At 46.1% G+C, this 17,050-nt stretch overlaps 1 protein-coding gene across 1 annotated transcript in view; it reads left to right on the forward strand.

The window, feature by feature from the left end:
- The first annotated feature begins 2,291 nt into the window (after nt 1–2,291).
- The window catches only part of CMTM4 (CKLF like MARVEL transmembrane domain containing 4), a 38,996-nt gene continuing 24,237 nt past the window's right edge, over nt 2,292–17,050 (forward strand). The window contains exon 1 of the mRNA XM_031615369.2: nt 2,292–2,620. Coding sequence (XP_031471229.1) covers nt 2,435–2,620 — 186 coding nt within the window. The 5' untranslated portion in view covers nt 2,292–2,434. The remainder of the gene's footprint in view (nt 2,621–17,050) is intronic.

Genomic DNA, 17,050 nt, shown 5'->3' on the forward strand with positions numbered 1-17,050 from the left:
TATATCAGCTTTAGAATACTTTGTGCGTTAAAACTACACCAATGCAACTTCTAAAGTCTGGTTTTAAGTTGTTGTAGTCACTTGCAATAGAACCATACGTTAATCTTGAAAATGAAATTTAACTATGTTTAATGATGTGAACCCACAAGAAGTTCACAGGTTTACTGAAAGGTGTATTGAAGGCTGAAGTTTATTAAAAGCTGTACGAATAGCTGAGATGAACTCAGTCTGATCAGCGATAATATTTAAATTATTTTTTCCCTCATTTTTTGCACCTAGATTATCATTTGGTTATAGTTTATCACCACAGGTCTGGAGATTCTTTCTGATGGGGAATTTTTAATTCTGCCAGAGCTGGCTTAACAGTTCTGTAGAAGTACAGATCTTTAATTACAGTGCTTATGAACAGCATCCAGGTTCTTACTTGTTTCCACTCTTCACTCAATTTGTAGAAGGATGTGAAGTGTCCTCTGACAACCACGATGACCTGGCTATTAGCTCGATGCTGTGATGTATCCTGAGTGCTGATCACTGACACGTTCCCCATTTTCCAACTTGTGGTGTTCAGGCGCGCAGTGAAATAGCAGGCTTTGTTTGAAGAGCTCATGAACTTGTGAAAACAAAGTTATCTGAAAGCAACGTGATTTGCCTTGGATGAATGCAGTGACCTTTTTACTGGATCAATACTTTTATTTACATATTGAACGTAGACATTTTTTTCCTTCAAGTGCTACAGAGCAGAGTGAAAAGGTGCCGTAACAGGCAAGAATGTGTGTAAAGGATTCCTTTGTTAAATATTGGCAGAAACCTCACAAGCCCTTGCCAAGTCTGTCCAGCCCACCCACCCATCCAAGAGGACGCCAGAAAACCCCCCAGTATGGCTTGGTATTGGCTTTGTGCCACTTACAGCATGGGGAAGCTCACTGCATGCTTCACAGTGCCGAAAGGGGCAGCGTGGCTGTGGCTGGTGATGCCAGTCCTGCTGCCCTGCACACAGGTACAACGTCTGACACCTCGGTGCGTGACGGTGTCAACATGCTTGCTGAAAGCACAGCCCGTAATTGTGCTCAAATATCATTGCAGACTTGCAACAAAGAGAACGCGTACCGTGCTTTCAGGACTCAGGCGATTAGCTCCCCGAAGAACAGAGCATTTGCACTGGTTTCGTAGTTTGCGGCATCCTCTGAGTGCTTCGATGATTTGAAATGCATTTAGACCTTGTGTCCGCCATTTTAGAGGGAAAACGAAGCTCTTAGGAAGCTTGCAGAAGGCTTCTCAGAAGACAAAAAAGTGGAACTGAAATGGAATTAAGGCCTCTATCTCGCTTTTTTCCTAAATCAGTCAGCCATTTCTCCCCTTGACCTTCAGTTGCCTTCTGCAGTACCACTTTTTTTCTCCTTTACTGTTGTTTAGATTGGAAGTGCAGGAGATAAATCCAATGCTGGTTACTGGATATTTAGAAATGTTACACTGCTCACAAGAGCCTTCTGAAAGCAGCGTGCTGTCTCCTGCAGATAAATGCTAAATGTATGGGCACATGTGGAGAACTGATAAAGAAGCAGAATGTAATGGGAACGGGAGAAAATACTGCAAGGTTTCTAGTCCTGTGTTGTTGGGGACAGCAATATCGCGATGGTAAAAGTCTCGGGCAAGGGAAAAGTGCTAGAGGAATTAACATGTATGTGAAAATCCTGTGACAGAAATGAGGGATGGCAGGAGCAAGGGCTGCAATTCTTTTTTCTGCGAACGCAAAGGCCGCCTTGAATAACAAGAACGACAGCAACACTATTTTCGATACACGCGGATTCAGCGATGGGAACTTCTACGGCGAATACAAAACAGGTAAGGACCAGGCGAAGCGCCGCGCCCCGGCCCGCCCGGAGCCACGGGGCGGCAGCGGGAGGCACCGCGCCCGCGGGACACGGAGCGGCCCGGCGACCCCGGGCAGGTGCTGCCCCTCCCAGCCGGGTGGCTCCGGGCGGGGCGGGCGGACCCGGCCCCGGGGGCAGGTGCCGGGCAGGGCCGGGGGGCGGAGCGGGCTCTCTCCGCCATTTCCGCTGAGCGCAGGGGGGCGGAGCGGCGGCAACGGCAACGTCCCCGGCCGGAGCTGCCGCGCCGAGACGGGAGCGGCGGGAGGGAGCGGGGCGGCGGGAGCCCGGGCCGGGAGTACGCGGCGCGGGCACGGCGACTCCGCGCGGCCCTCGGCGGGGCGAGGGCGCCCCCCCGCGGCGGGGCGGAGAGGGGCGGGCTCCTGCCGCGCGGGGCAGCGGCTGAGGCGGCCGGACCGGGCCGGGGCGCGGCGCCATGCGGCGTTCGAGCGTCCCGCGCCCCTTCGCCTGACGGAGCCCCCGCGGCCGGCACGGCCATGCGGCCGGCGCTCCGCTAGCAGCTCGGCCATCCCTTCGGCGGCGGCGGCGGCGCCGAGCCCGGCACCATGAGGAACGGCGAGGACCTGGAGGGCTTCGACGGCGAGGCGTCCAGCACCTCCATGATCTCGGGGGCCAGCAGCCCCTACCAGCCCACCACCGAGCCCGTCAGCCAGCGCCGCGGGCTGGGCGGCCTCCGCTGCGACCTGGACTACCTGCGGGGCACCTTCGGCAGGATCAAGCTGGCCGAGGTGGTGAGTGCCGCGCCGCGGGGCGGCCGAGCGCCTACCTGCGGGCGGGCGGCCTCCCGGGCGTCCTCCTCGGCAGCGGGCGGGCGGGAGCGGCTCTCGCGCCGGGGCTGCGGGCGCGCCGAGGACCCGCGGCGGGACGGGGCGGAGGGCGGCTGCTCTCGGGCCGAGGCGGCCGCGGAGCGAGCGGCGTTACCTCCGTCGGCCGGCACCTGCTGGGCCGCCGCCCGGCCGCCTGCCCGTGCCCCGGGCCCGCACGACGGCGTGAGGGGAGCGGCGCCGGGCGCGCGGTGCCGGAGCGCTGAGCCGCTCCTGGGCGGGGAAGGGAGAGCAGCGCGGGGCCGGAGCTGCTCTGTACCGGCGCTCCGCTCGCTGCGTGCGTCCCGGGCTGAGCTCCCTCGGTGCCCGAAGTGAGGAGAAACCCCGAAAGCAAGCAAACAAACAAACAAACAAACAAACAAAAACCCCATCCTAACGTGTCTCCGTTCTGAAAGAATTCGTGTAGCGTTTCTTCATGCGGCGCTGCCCAGCTCCGGCGCTTGGCTGGGAGCCCTCGGGGGGCTGCGAGCACCGCTGCGGCGCGGTGTGGCGGCTCCCGGCTCCTCGGGCGCTGCTGACGGTGGGCTCCGGCCGGGCCGCAGTTCGCAGCTGCACGCTGTTCACGTTCTTGAAATTAGCAGATGGATTTTAAAGGATGTTTTAAAATAGATACGAAAATGGCAGTAATTTGGAAGCAGTTTTCTATGTAGTTTCTTACGGGGTGCTACAAATGGTTTCCGTAAAATAAATAAGTTCTTTGAGAGCTGTAGCATTTAAAAAAAAAAAAAAAAAAAAAGCAAAACTTGTATGTGTTACTTCAGTGTTCAAAACCAGTGCTGTTTGTGCAAGGCAGAGCTTGCACGTGCAGGTTTCGTGTAAGGTGCAGTTGAGGTGCCCCGGGTCCAGCAGCGAGCGCAGGGTCACGGCAGGTTGTGCTGTCGCCATGTCTACGGAAACCCAATGAAACTCAGCACTTGGAAGTGCCTTTTGTGTTCTTGTCCCTGTGCCATAGAACAAAATGTGGGAGTGTTACATGAGTGCCCCGAGCAGGCGTTAGCAGTGTGTGCATTGCATGTTTTCAGGAGTGCGGCCGGAGGACCTGCCGATGCTGTGCAGTGCCGACCTGTTGCTGTGCTGCTGAAGCTGGCCCTGCAGTACGAGCTGTGCGGTGGGGCTGCCCAGTAGGTGAGAGCCATCTGCCCTCGGGATCCTTGTTTCTGATCCCACACTGATCTCTTCTGTAGTACACTGGTAACTCCAGCAAGTCACCTTTGAAACCTGCCATTCAGTGAGCGGTCATTGATCATAAGTAAATAAATCCATTGTTGTTAGGATAGTGTTTTAAAACGTTGTTTTGAAAACATATGGATTTATATGGAACTAATTTCAAAGGTTTGCAGAACGTGCCCTGCTGGAGACACGTTGTAGTTCATGTGTGGAGCATGTGAACGCAGCGGTCGGACGCTGACAAACTGCATTAGCTGGTGTAGGCTGGAGGCCTATGCAGCAGCTCAGCGAGCTCAGGCTCTGCGTGGTTTTGAGCTCCAGAGGAGCTGTGTGGCTCGTGGTAATGACTGGTGGGGCAAGATGCTGAGTTCTGCTTGCTGACTGGAAGCAGAACGGTCCTGGAGAAGGAAGAACTCATTCCACGATGCACTGAATTCACTTATTTGACAAATGTAGTTTAGTTGTTATTATGCTTAATAATGCCTTTAATGTACTGTGGGAACTGAAATGTGTCAAAGGCCATTGTGTAGTGCTGACTAGTTTTTAAAAATGAGGAGAAACTCCTTTATTGCACAGATGGGAACCTTTCCTTCCTCTCTCCTCCCCCCCCCCAAAAAAAAAAGTGTGAGATTAACAGTGTCTCTGAATATTGGTTTAAGAAAGAAACGCAGCAGGAAAGATGACAGTGCGTTGCTTCATTTAGCATCAGGGTTGTGTTAGTCTGGTTGGCAGGCAGGTCTGTAGTTCAGGACAAGCACGGCCACTTGCGTTCATCTCTCACTGAAGGACTCCTACAGCACAGCTCTCGTGCTGTGTGCGGGGTAGGGCTGCTGGGTGCTGCCACGGTGGCATCCACATGGTGTCTTTTCTTCCCAAAAGAAGGAACCAGGAATGGGGAAAAGGCAAAAGCCTGAAAGGAAAGGCAGAGGGCCTGCAGGGCTCCACGTTGCTGTGGGTTTGTCTTCATCCGTTCGAAATGCTGCTGCAGGAGTTGCTGCAAGATGGAAAGCGGTGTGAGGGGGAGGCCTGTGGAGTAACTGAAGTGCTGCTAGATGGGAGGACGGTTTTAGCTTGTTATCCATATCTCAAGAGAATATGTCAGAAGCTGCCCTTCGGAGGGGCCCTGCTGCGTTGCAGTGTGATAAAGTTGATGGTTCATGTCGTGATCAGCGCTTTCCAGGTCTTCACTTGGCTTTCATTTCCTCAGCTCCCAGATAAGGGTGAGCAGCATTGCATGTTGTTGTTAGTGATAAAATGGTACGTGAACCAAGAGAACTATTTTGATATTTGGGATTTTCATTAGTCAAGGCTAAGTTTAGCAACTGTGTGGTACATACGGCTGACTGCTGTGGCTATCAGCGTGTAATATGAAGACTAGTGAGAAAGTAATAGGAAGAAATAGCCTTGTAGAAGAGCTAAGTGTTGAGCAGGTGTTGGTTTTTTTTTTTTTTTTTTTTGAAAGCTTTCTTGTTAGGTGAACTTTCCAGAACAGCTCTTTAGCTACACCTTGCCATTGCAGTGGGATAGCTTTGTGTGTGTTTGGATGTGTGAGGAAGCACCTGGAGTAGTGGAGGTTGGGTAGAGCTGTGAGCCTCTTTGGGAGGAGGGGGGGAGGTGCTGAGCAGTGGGTCATGTTGGTACAGGAGAAGGCAAGAGAAGCCAGTGCCCTTATGTGCGGCGTGTGGTGTGACGGCTGTCCTTGGAGATGAGAGCAGAAAAGCTCTGTAGTTTATTTTCATTTCTCTTTGGCGTGATTTTATGTTTCTCATGCTTTGGGGGGCTTTAGTACTTCCCATGGAGACTATTGTATGATGAAGCAGATACAAGTGCAAAGCTTTCCTATGGACATCCTCAACTGATTTGTTGTGTTTCAGATCTTTTTCCCCTTTCCCTTGACTTTGGCTAACAGAATCTCTCTCTCCTTCCCTGAGAATGTTTATTTGGCACATGAGGAACTTCTTCATGGGGAGTTGTTTGACTTCAGATAAAATTGAAGGTGTGAGAGAAAGGGAGCAGCTTTTCTAAATGTGTTACTGTCTTTCCTTCATTGTTATAACTCTGCATCTTGCAAACCTTACCATTATTATTGGACTTGAGCGTCAGAATATATTCACTGAAATTCCTGTAGAGATTCCTGCCTGCTGTCTGCTTCTCCATCTCTTTGGGAACCCGCTGTTCTCCCACTGTTCTGCTAGGTTTTCACAGGCAGTTGATTTAGGATCAAGTAACTGGAGCACTTATCTACAAAACAGTACTGAGCCAGTTCTTGTGATGGTGGTGGTAGTTTGGAATGGTTCATCTGGAGCAGCAAGATTGCAGAGCAACCTTCTGGTGGAAGCAGTGTCAAACCCTTATGGTGTGCTGCCATGGGGAGGCTGGGTGTTTGCTGGCTCAGACAGCACTAGACGTGTTCTTTATGTGCCAGTTCCAAAAATCCATCAGATTCCTCTTCGAGGAGATAATGCTTCTGCTTGGGAGGTCTCTGGGCTACAAGTCACTGATGAGCGTACTGGGAAGTATCGCTGCGTGCTTCTCTGCTCTGGTTCTGTTCTGTATGCTATTGCTTGTTGGTGGAGGCAAGATTTTGGGCTAGACGAAATCTGGTGGGAATAGCAGTTCATATGTTCACAATTTTCTGAATAAAAAGTTCCATCTTCATTGGTGGAGAGTAGCTGAAGGTTGGAAAAAGGGTGGTTTTTTTCTTTGTTTTTTTTTGTGTGTGGCTTACTATCTTTGTATGTTTCCAGATCCAGACATTGGTTAAGGGCAGGACTACACTAAAGGTTTTTGCTATTGGGGTCTATTACAGTGAAGAAATGAAAGTGCAAAAAGCCTGTTGTATTTACGATACCTCCACATACCTACCATAATTCTATTGAGAGTTCTCATTGTTTATAATAGGGGAAAAAAAAAAATAGAAGAAAAAAATAGAATATTTACTGTTCCAAGCAGTAAGATAACTGCCAGCTACCTGAACTAGTGCCAGGTGTAACCAGACATCTTGTTTAATTATCACAGCACTCCTGTGCCTTCAGCTCATAATCCCCCCCATCCAGAAGTGATGAGAGTGGGATGATTTGGGTGCCCCACTGCTCAATTGATCCAATGCTCAGCATCTCAGGGCTTGAACAACTCTTCCCTGCTTTGTTGTCCCATGATCTGCCTGCACTACTCTGTGCACCTCTCCTGGTATTTCTGAGGGTTACATTGGTAGTTTATAGCCATTCTGCAATTAACTGTAGCTCCCAAGTTGTGTTCTGTTGTAATTTCCAAACAGCAAATTTGTGTTTGTGTAAAAAGTCCTTGTGACTTTGTGCATCATACGTTGCGCTTGGGTTCTTGGTGCTGTTTGTAGCTTCTTGTGCACAAGTCAGGAGTTTGACATTGGATACTGCTGGTCTTTGGCATCTGGCCCTAGAAAAAGGACTTGCAGTATCATGTTGAAAGGATAATATTTTTAATACACAAATATGCTTAGAAATCCAGTTTAGGTAGGCTGTGTCTGTTGGGTGTCTCTGAGATGCTTCATTTCTCTTTGGAAAGTTTTTCTTTAAATGTTGTAGCTCTGTGTGCTGTGTGGCAATGTTTTTGTACTGACATTCTCCATAGAAGGAGAAATGATGAGATAACACCAGCTAGCTTTGCTTTTTGTTGTTTCTGTATGTGTGTAAAGAAAAGGTGATGGCTTTCGTCCATGGGAAAAGCCATTTTCATTGCTCTCTTTCATGGGGTCTCTTAAGTATCATCTAGACGTGGGCTGTTGTCCTACTGCTGCTGAACTCCTAATTCCAGTTAGAAATTTCTCTTTAAGATGCTGGATAGCTTTAAATTCTGCCTTCAGGAAAAAAGTTCAGTAATCTCTGTAATTTGTATGCTCTATTTTTTTCCCCTACTGTTGCGAGGCATTGTAAGTGGTGCTAGATACACAGTACTTATTGTAGATGCTGCAGTGAGAACTGTAATTGTAGTGGGGTTATGGTTTGGAATGCAGCTTCTTTTCTCATCATCTTTCTGGTGATCTGCCTGAGGCTGGAGACCTGGCACTGCTCAGCATGGAGGAGACTGAGGGGGGATCTGATCAATACTTACAGTATCTAAAGGGTAAGAGTCAGCTGGATGGGGCCAGGCTTTTTTCAGCAGTGCCCAGTGACAGAACAGGGGGCAGCGAGCGCAGACTGGAACGTGGGAAGTTCCATGGGAAGGCGATGAAAAATTTCTTCTCTGTGATGCTGGCAGAGCGCTGCAGAGAGGTGGTGGAGCCTCCTTTTGTGGGGATATTGGAGACCTGCATGGATGCTTTCCTGTGCGGCCTGCTGCAGGGAGCTTCTTGGCAGGGGTTGGGCTCCGTGGCCTTCAGAGGGCCATCCCAACCCCTGCACTTCTGTGATGAGCCTCCCCAGAGATTTAATTATCACTTTAAGGTAGGAAAGGAGAAGGACTAGAAATTTAAGAGGTTGTGGTTTTCTTGTAACGTAAGCGGTGCAGGAGGAATCAGTTACTTCTGTTGTTGGTTAATGCAGATTGCCGGTTCATCTTCATATGGTTGGTAGTCATCCCCCTCTGCTCAGGGGTGTGTGTGAGAAGTACCTGCCTTGCTTCCTGCGACCAGTAATTCAGTACTGAAATTTTCCATGTGGTCATTTGAATAGAAGTCTTAACAATGGGTCATCTGCTGTCAGTCCGGTGGTAGCGGTCATGATTTCTAAATTAGAGCTGAATAAAGTACATTCTGGATTTAAAAAAAAAAATCACCTGATTAATTCTCAGGTGATTGATGTAGTCAGCTGCTTCCAAAATGTGGAAGTCATGTTCAGGTTTCTCTAGAGCTTGTACTGTTGCATCTTAAGAATAATGGGAGGAGGAGAGCGGAAACTTACTGTGCAAACCTTATGTAGAACAGATGTAGGAATGCACAGTCATGGCTGAAAATGTGTCAGCAGCGTTGCTGGCTGTGGGCAGAGAGGTCTCGGAGCTGGCACAGCACTCAGCACAACTGGGAAGTCAGCATGGATTGAGCTGTGCTCCGTCTCAGTATGTAGTAGATGTCCAGGGTGAAGTGTGTGGTCACACTGCAGTTTGTTGTTTGAATAGCATCATGGCTGACGTGTGGCTTTGGTTAATTGTGTTGTCTGCAATTAAACACAAGCATTTCCATTTTAGTAGTTTTCTGTACTTCTGTACAATTTAAACTGAAGTGTTTATGCAAGAAAGTAGCAATCATAGCTGTAATAAATATTATAGAACACTTACATGCTGTAAGTAATAACATTAGTTCACCTTTATCTCATGAAATAATTTTGATTCTAATAATTGATATTATGACTTGAATGTGATAAGTTAATTATATACAGTTCAATCATATACTGTTCTCAAAGAAACTAATAGTTGCACCTAGTGCTTGGAAATGTCTTGACTAACTTAGATGAATCCTTGTAGTGAATATTAGGATCTTTCAATGTAATATTGCTTTGATATTGCTTGGTAGCATCTTCAAAGCACTTAGGAAAAAAGTGCTTCTGAGCTAGAGGAATGTTCCTGAAGTGCTGGCTGTATTTGGCTCACACTGTTGGGACGGTCGCAGTGACAGCCCACCAGGTCAAGGTGATGTTGGCAGAGCATGAAGGCTTTTGTGTTGTTAACAATGTTTTATAGTTGTTGGCCTGCGCTGTGTGAGGTGGTTTCAGTCCTGGGGCGGATCTGTTCCTGACTTGTAAAATTCCAACTAGGTGAATTTGCCATTGTGCAGTGAGAGCCTGTGGGTTCCTTTCTGTTTGGGTCTGCTGTAATGCAGTCTGAACAGCAGGACGGGCTGAGGGCTTCATGCATTCCCCGGTGCAGCTGGCAGTGCTCTTTAATGTTCTGGCCTACATCTATTTTTTTCATGTTCTGTTTTACCAGTATGTCTAGACTCTTTTTGCCTTTTAAGGCATGGCATCTAAGGGAGCCTTCAGATTGCAATCTTGGGAACGCTGGGATCGCAAGGACATTTTGCACCATTTCCTTTAAACAAAAACAAACCCAAAAAACTTTAATGGATTCCTTAGGACTACTCGAAGTTCTTGATTGTTTTCTCATTAAAATTCCTTTCTCGTTTTAGTAGTTGTGGGATGTTTGATGTTTTCTCATAATTTGGATTAAATGGAGCTTTAAAGGATACGGACTGAATATGATAGTCTTAAAAGAGACCTTTTGCTTACTCTGAAGTACCCGAGCAGCCCAGTGAAACGTGAGGCCATACACATCAAATACCTTGACAGCTGAGGTACACCTCTAGCTTTTAAAACCAATTAATTTATCCTTCTGTTTTTTACAGAATTTATGGTGCTGTGTTTTAATGTTGTTTGAACTAGTGTGGTTTCCAGCGCAGGTTGGCTTATGAATGAGCAAAGCAGACCAGAAATTTTTTTATTTTTTTAGGGGCTGAGTTAGGAATTCTCATAACTGCAGGAGTAGCCCACATCTTTGCACTTGATTTAGGAATCACACAAGTGCTGTGTCAAGAACATGTTGTGTTCCAGCAGAGAGTGTGTGTGTGTGCCCAGCATACAGAACGTGTGCAGCCCAAAGACAAAAATAGGGCAGCTGTATAGAGCTGATTTTTTTTGATGGCAAAGGTATGATAAGTTATGAGTTCTTGTGGCTTGATGTAATAGAAAACATGTTATCGTTCTTAAGCTAGTAAGTGCTGAAACAAGACTGGGGCCTTTCAGTGCAGCTAACAATTATGATAGTTGTTAAGACAAACCGTTCACCTTGAGGAAGCTCAGATGCATCTTCCTCTTTCTCGGTGTCAACAGGGAGAGGGTTACTAAACTTTTCTTGAACTCAGCTGTTAAGAAAATTTTTCCCCATTCTGTTTCCTTTAGTCAGTTTTTACTGTGTTACTATTTTAATAATGCATGAGTATGACTAGCAGTAAATGGGACTTCTGGAAAAGCATTTTATTCTTCCTCCTTTTTCTGTCGCTGTAAGTGCAGCTGCCAGCAATTGAGGAGGATGCAAAGGATTTTAAGCGTACAGAATTAAATTTAGTGTGGCACTGAAGAAATGTGTGATGTTTTTCTGACTTATCCTTACCCAGCATGTCTAAGAACATGATACACAAGTGCCAGTCAAATTGTGATAAAATTAGACTTGAAGAAACTGAACTGAGTAGCTTCACACTTCAAGTATTTCCACTTTTCTGTTATGCATTTGATTTAATTGCACTACTTACTTGCCCTGAAGCCTGAGGTGCTGCCTGCACTGGTTGGTCTATGTAGATTTGTGCCCTTGGCGTGTCCGTTTGTCCTTTGGCATCGGGGTGGCGGGGTCAGGCTTGTAGGGTTGCTCGCTGGGTTTTAGACTAGATATTAGGAAGAAATTCCTTACTGTTAGGGTAATGAGACACTGGAACAGGTTGCCCAGTGAGGCTGTGAATGCCCAATCCTGGAGGCGTTCAAGGCCAGGCTGGATGGGGCTGTGAGCAACCTGGTCAAGAGGGACGTGTCCCTGCCTACAGCAGGGGGTTGGAACTAGGTGACCTTAAGGGCCCCTTCCAACCCAAATCATTCTGTGATTCTATGATTTACCATGTTTGCTGTCTTGCAGCAGGCAGTGTTGTTGCAGAGTCTGCCTTGTAAAGCTTGGGAGTGAGAGAGAGGTGGCTGTAAAAGGTTATGCTGACAAATATCTGTCAGAATGAGTATGAGGCAATGAAGAGGAAAACAAAGCCTCAAATATCAGAAGACTGTGAAGGGGGGGGGGAACTTACCTGCTGTAATGGAGTATTTATGTTTACTCACTGAAGCCATTGGCCTAATGCAGTGTACTGTGGATCTGGAGTAAGTCTGTACATTTATGAGCATGGTTGTGTAAGAGGTAGGTGTGTAGGTAAGGGTGAGCAAGGTAGGGATGTACAACTTGCTGTGCTGGGCTTCTGGTCCTTACTGTCTGGCAGTACCTGTCATTGTGAACGTACGTGGAATTGCAGTATGCAGCAGTTGTAGCTCCTGGGGATCAGGGGCTTAAGTTTGTATTGAAAGGAATCAGTGAGAGAAGCTGCTTGCAGTTTGTGTGGTTTGTTTGCCTTCCTAGTGTGTGATCTTGTGGAATGGGGTTGCTATGGAACTGCTGATAGGCTTTTTCTTACGGGACGGGTGATGTAACATCTCTTCTTTGTCTAACCTAGAAGAGGTGTATTGCTGTGCAGGCAGCAGCACCTCTTGCATGGAGGAAGGAGACGGAGGTGGGCAGGGCTGTGGTGGGGTCTGGTGCTGCAGGTTGCCCTGCACAGAGCAATGTGGGGCTGCTGCAGCTGCTCATCAGGGCTGCGCCGCTCAGTACAGGGAAGCCTTTGCTAAGGTGGGCTCGTCTGCCTGCTGTCACTTGAGACTTTGGAGAAGTGTGGTCGCTGTTGCTGCTCTGAGCCATTCCTGGGGAATTAAGATTAGAGAATCTTAGGTGTAAATGGCACCAAATAGAGGTGGCACTGGGGTGGTGGCAGCTCTGGGGATTCCTGCACAGGAGCCCTGCAGGCCTGGGCTCTGCCGCTTTTGGCATCATAGCCGTCTGCCCGTGGGTGTATCACTTGTAATGCCACAATGGATTTTCTTTAAAAACAGTATTATCATAATATGAAAAAACCCAAATTATTTGGCAGATCAGTAACAGGAAGAGCTATATTTGTTTTTCTTTAAAAACAAACAAACAGAAAAACCCAAACAAAACAAAAAAACCACCCGACCTCAAACATTTCCCTACTACAAAACATACTGTGTTTTACAGCATCTGAGCTGCAATTGGTTTTGCATACACTTGCAGATAAAAATGTTTGTTGTATAGGTGTGTCCAGGCAATAAGCAAAATGGTACCGACGCATATAGAGCAGGAAATAAGTCACTATTTGTAGTTTTCTTCCGTTCTAGATGCCACGATTAATTTCATTTGTAGAACTTGTGCACTTCTGTTAGAGTCAGTTGAGGATCTCTTCTGTTTTTAGTTCAGTCTGGGTTTGTTTTCTGGAGTGTAAGTTTTGACATACTTAGTGTTTCAAAGCAAGTATCTTTCTGTTGTTAACTTCGAGCCTTAAGAAGTTTGCTCAGTCTTAAGTATGACTCCTAAAATGCGCCAAATGTTTCTGGCCTCAGAAATATGTTCTGTATTTAGAATTGGTCTTCTGCCTAAGTAGAGGAAAGGAAGTCAGCAGTGGATGAATCTTTGGAAGGTTACAGAAAATGGATGGTGGTGGCAAACTGTCAACTGTTTTAGTAAAGATTCCACAACATTTAATGTGCTGAAAGCTTGCTGTGTTACGCCCAAAAAGGAAGGAAGGAACAGTGGAAATTCGATTGCAGCTATATGCAACCTTAGAGGTGCAATGAGGATCCGAAGTTTAAATAATTCTGGTATTGTTTCTATCACCACTAGCAATACCAAATCCAAGTTGAATTCCAGAGGTCTTGTTGAGTTTTTCTGAATTTGTTCCATGTTATATTTTTGTGCCATTTGAGCACAGCTTATGCGGGGTGCTGAGTTACTTGTGCTCACTTAAGCCTTCTTCTCTGGTAAGCATCATTTTCCTAAATTTGCCTTTAAGAAAAGCTGAATGCTCATTTGTGATTTAAAGCTCCTTGCAGTCCAATTACCGGAGTTAATAACACATTTCTTCTGGTCTTAAGGATACAGACAAAGAGCAGGCGGGAAATCAACCATTCTTCTGCTTCGGGTAAAGGATGGTTTCCTGCTGGAGAAGCGGTACTGCATTTCAGCCATATGATCCCGAATATTCATCTCTGTGCCAGCTGTTTTAGATGTGGGAGATGCATGTGCTTTGCAAGGAATGAGACCCGTTTGGTTTCGTACATTAAGTTAGAACTGCTGGGCCAAGTAAATGAGAACAATAAATCTAGGTTTTAATTCAAGAAAGTTAAATGTCTTCAGATACTTTCAGTGGTGCAGAAGCAATTTATTTCTTCTCGATTTTGTGCGTGTGTATTTTACTGTGCCGTTAATTTAAACAGTCTGGATGTAGAAATGTCTTGGTAGTGTGACATTCTTACTGATATTCTGTGGGTATTTTTCAGGCAGAAAAAATGCTGACCATTTAGTGGGTTTTTGGAAATGATGCATAATCATGTCATTGAACCACACAGTATGGCTTTCTGTGGTAACCTCATAGATAAACAGGAAAACTCTCATTTCTTAACTTTGTTTTCATTGCAGAACTGTCTTTTTATTTTTAGTGTGAAGCTGTTGGATTATTTTTTCCAAAAATAAAGCACGGCGTGTTTTATCTTTGACAGGAGAGATGCAGCGTTAGCAAGCTCCTGAAAGCTTGCTTTCAGCGTCGGTGCCTGTCATAACACATTTTCTCCATTTGGGGAAATACAGTGCTTTAAGGCTGACGCGCCTGTGTTGCCAAGAAGATGATGTAAATATAAGCCATTCACATAGCCCTAAGGCAGATGATTTCTTCATTAAGGTCTCTTCTCCAGGGGAATTTGCAGGAAAATTGAGACAATTACAATAATGGTATGAAGCTGATGTGCATGAATCAAAGAACGTTAATCCAAGCGTGGAGGCTCTCTTTCAATAATTAAAAGGCTCTTAATAGTAGTAGCTTCATCCCTTTCCAGCAAGGGGCTTCTGAATCGAGCTGTCAGGTGGGCTTTGCTACTCTTGAATGGAATAGCTTCAGATTGTACGTGAGTTCCCTTGGCTGTCCTAGGTGTCCTGAGCAGTGATACTGGCTAATAGGTTGCCAGTTAATTAAAACAAAAAAGCTCCCAAAATCATTATTGGGTAATAATACTTGTACTTGATGATGTCATTGGAGATTTCTCCCTTCTGCTTTTGCACTGGGCAGTAGTGGGCAGTGAGGAATGAGGCAACTGAGAAGTTTCTTCCATCACAGAGCTCGAGGTGCACTGCCCCTGCTGGGCTGCAAGCCTGGGCACACCCTGAGTTGTTCTCAGCTCCCCTGTGAAGCTCGTTTTTCTCGATCCTGCTTTTGTTGACCTGGCTTTTGCACCTCCTTTGCTTGGGGGAAGTGTGGTTTTGCCAGTGGCCTCGAGTGCTGTTGCATAGACCTGTGTGCTCAGTAGAATTGAGCAGAAGTGTTTGTAGGGATGGGGTTTGACATTGATGCAGTACCTACTTTGTTTCTTTCAGGAAGGGTGGAAGTAGAAGGGAAACCAAAACTAAGCCTCAAAAAGGAGGAAAAAGAAAAAAGACGTTATAAATCTTACCTAATTGAACGAATTAGGATGGAATAGAAAACTCCCCCAAAGTACTCACTGCAGAGGAAAACAGCTGAAAAGTTTCATTTCATCCATCAGAGGGAACTTTACTGACTCTATCCAAGAAAGCTGTACTGTGTCGTTTGTGGGAGAGAGCAGTTTCTCCTGTAAGAGGAGATCCCTACCGCATTCAACTTCTCATTTTTCCTCAGGGAACCAATCTTGGAACTTCTGCTTCTGGAGAACTTCTGGTTGGTGCTCATCACCCTTGAGTACTAAAAGAGGTGCGACTCCAAAGTTGGGATTGCCTCTGTTGTCAGGAAAGATGTTTTCATTACAGTTAAGGAGCTCTACGGGAAAAATGGTCGAGATGATCAGCTCTAAATCTTCCATGAGTTCTGTCTGAAAATAAGCTGAGATGAAGACTTTCAGCCTGCCTCCAGATTTGCTGTGCAGCTCTCCTAGGTTCATACTTATTTATGATCAGATTCGTCTACTTTACCGACACATCAACCGAGTGGTGTTCTGTGTGCCAAAAGTGCATTAATTCACTGCCTAATTTACACTCCCCATCTGAAATGATCTATTTCATATGTTTCAGAATGCAGTGAAAATGAGTTGTTATTCTTGCAATGTTAACATGTTGCATGTTTTGTTTGTTTTTAAAATGAACTTGATCACTGGAAGAACCGTAGCTTTTGGCAAGCTGCTTTGGCTCATGTTGCAGAATGTACACAACATTAAGTAAAGTAATTATTTGGAGGATGCTCCTGGCAAATTTATGAATGTGTAGTCATCCTAGTGTTTCAAAGAAAATATTTCTTGATAAACACTTCTTTTTTTTTTTAGTGTTTGCAAAAAGGGAAGTTTGTGTGGGAGGGTAGCTTTTTTTATGTGGTGATTGATTTGACTTTTTTTTTTTTGTTGCAATAGCATTTGTTGTGAGACAAATAACTGATGGCTAAGAGGAAGGTGTTATCTGTAGCCCTAGTGGGGAGGGTGGTCTTCAGTCTTTTCTTTAGAAAAATAGTAACGTGTCTAGTTGGCCTCTTGATGTACTGAAGCTTGGGAGTGAATTGTTTGCATGGAAATACTCATTCAGGTGGCCACATCAACTCGTGATGATAACCCTCATGTTAGTAGTGAGTTACTCTGCCCACGTTTTCAAAATCCAGCTTCAGCTTTGCTGTCAGAATTTCCATCAAAGACTGAAGCAGTTGAGGTTTTCTCCCAGATGTATTAACGAGGCATGTCAGTAGGCTCAGGCTGCCACAGCCTAGAATGCTGCAGGCTCATGGGGGTGCTTACACTGGTGACACATCTTCATCTTTGTTGATAGTTGGAATGGTTTGGGTTAGCTCCAACTGAAGTGTATACACCTAGTGCTTTTCGTAGGAGGCTGCATCTCACCTGTAAGTGTCTCCTGTGATTTCTTAAGGGATAAAAGGAAATCTTAATACATTTCAGAGCAGTTCCACTTAAATTCATATTCATCTGAGCTTGGGAGTGTGCAATTAACACCTAATGATTTCCCCCTCCCCAAAAGTGTCTCTTCATCATCTAATCTAATTCTATTTCTAAAAGTGAGAAGCACTTTAGCTTTTTTTTTTTTTTTTTTTTTTGAGCTTTGACTGCTACATCCATTTGCTTGAAGAAGCATTCTGTCTGTGTGGAGAGAAGCCAGAATGAGATCCTGTCAGCAGCACGACCAAAGCTCCGCCTGCCAAGTAGCCGCTGCACAGCGCAATGACGACGTGCCCCGGGTTTTGGCTCCTTGGGCCTGATGTTGTTGGCACTACTCAGAGCTGTTTATATTTTTAGAAAAGGAACCTGATATTGTTTGAGCTCGTACTACAGCATTTCGAGAGAATATTGCAAAACCATTTCCTTTAAAACAGTAAAATTTTTATTAGGGTTATAATACATCAAAAGTGGTGGCAAGGACACTGGA

This window comes from Phasianus colchicus, chromosome 13 (genome assembly GCF_987193195.1).
Source record: "Phasianus colchicus chromosome 13, bPhaCol1.hap1.1, whole genome shotgun sequence".
NCBI lineage: Eukaryota > Metazoa > Chordata > Aves > Galliformes > Phasianidae > Phasianus > Phasianus colchicus.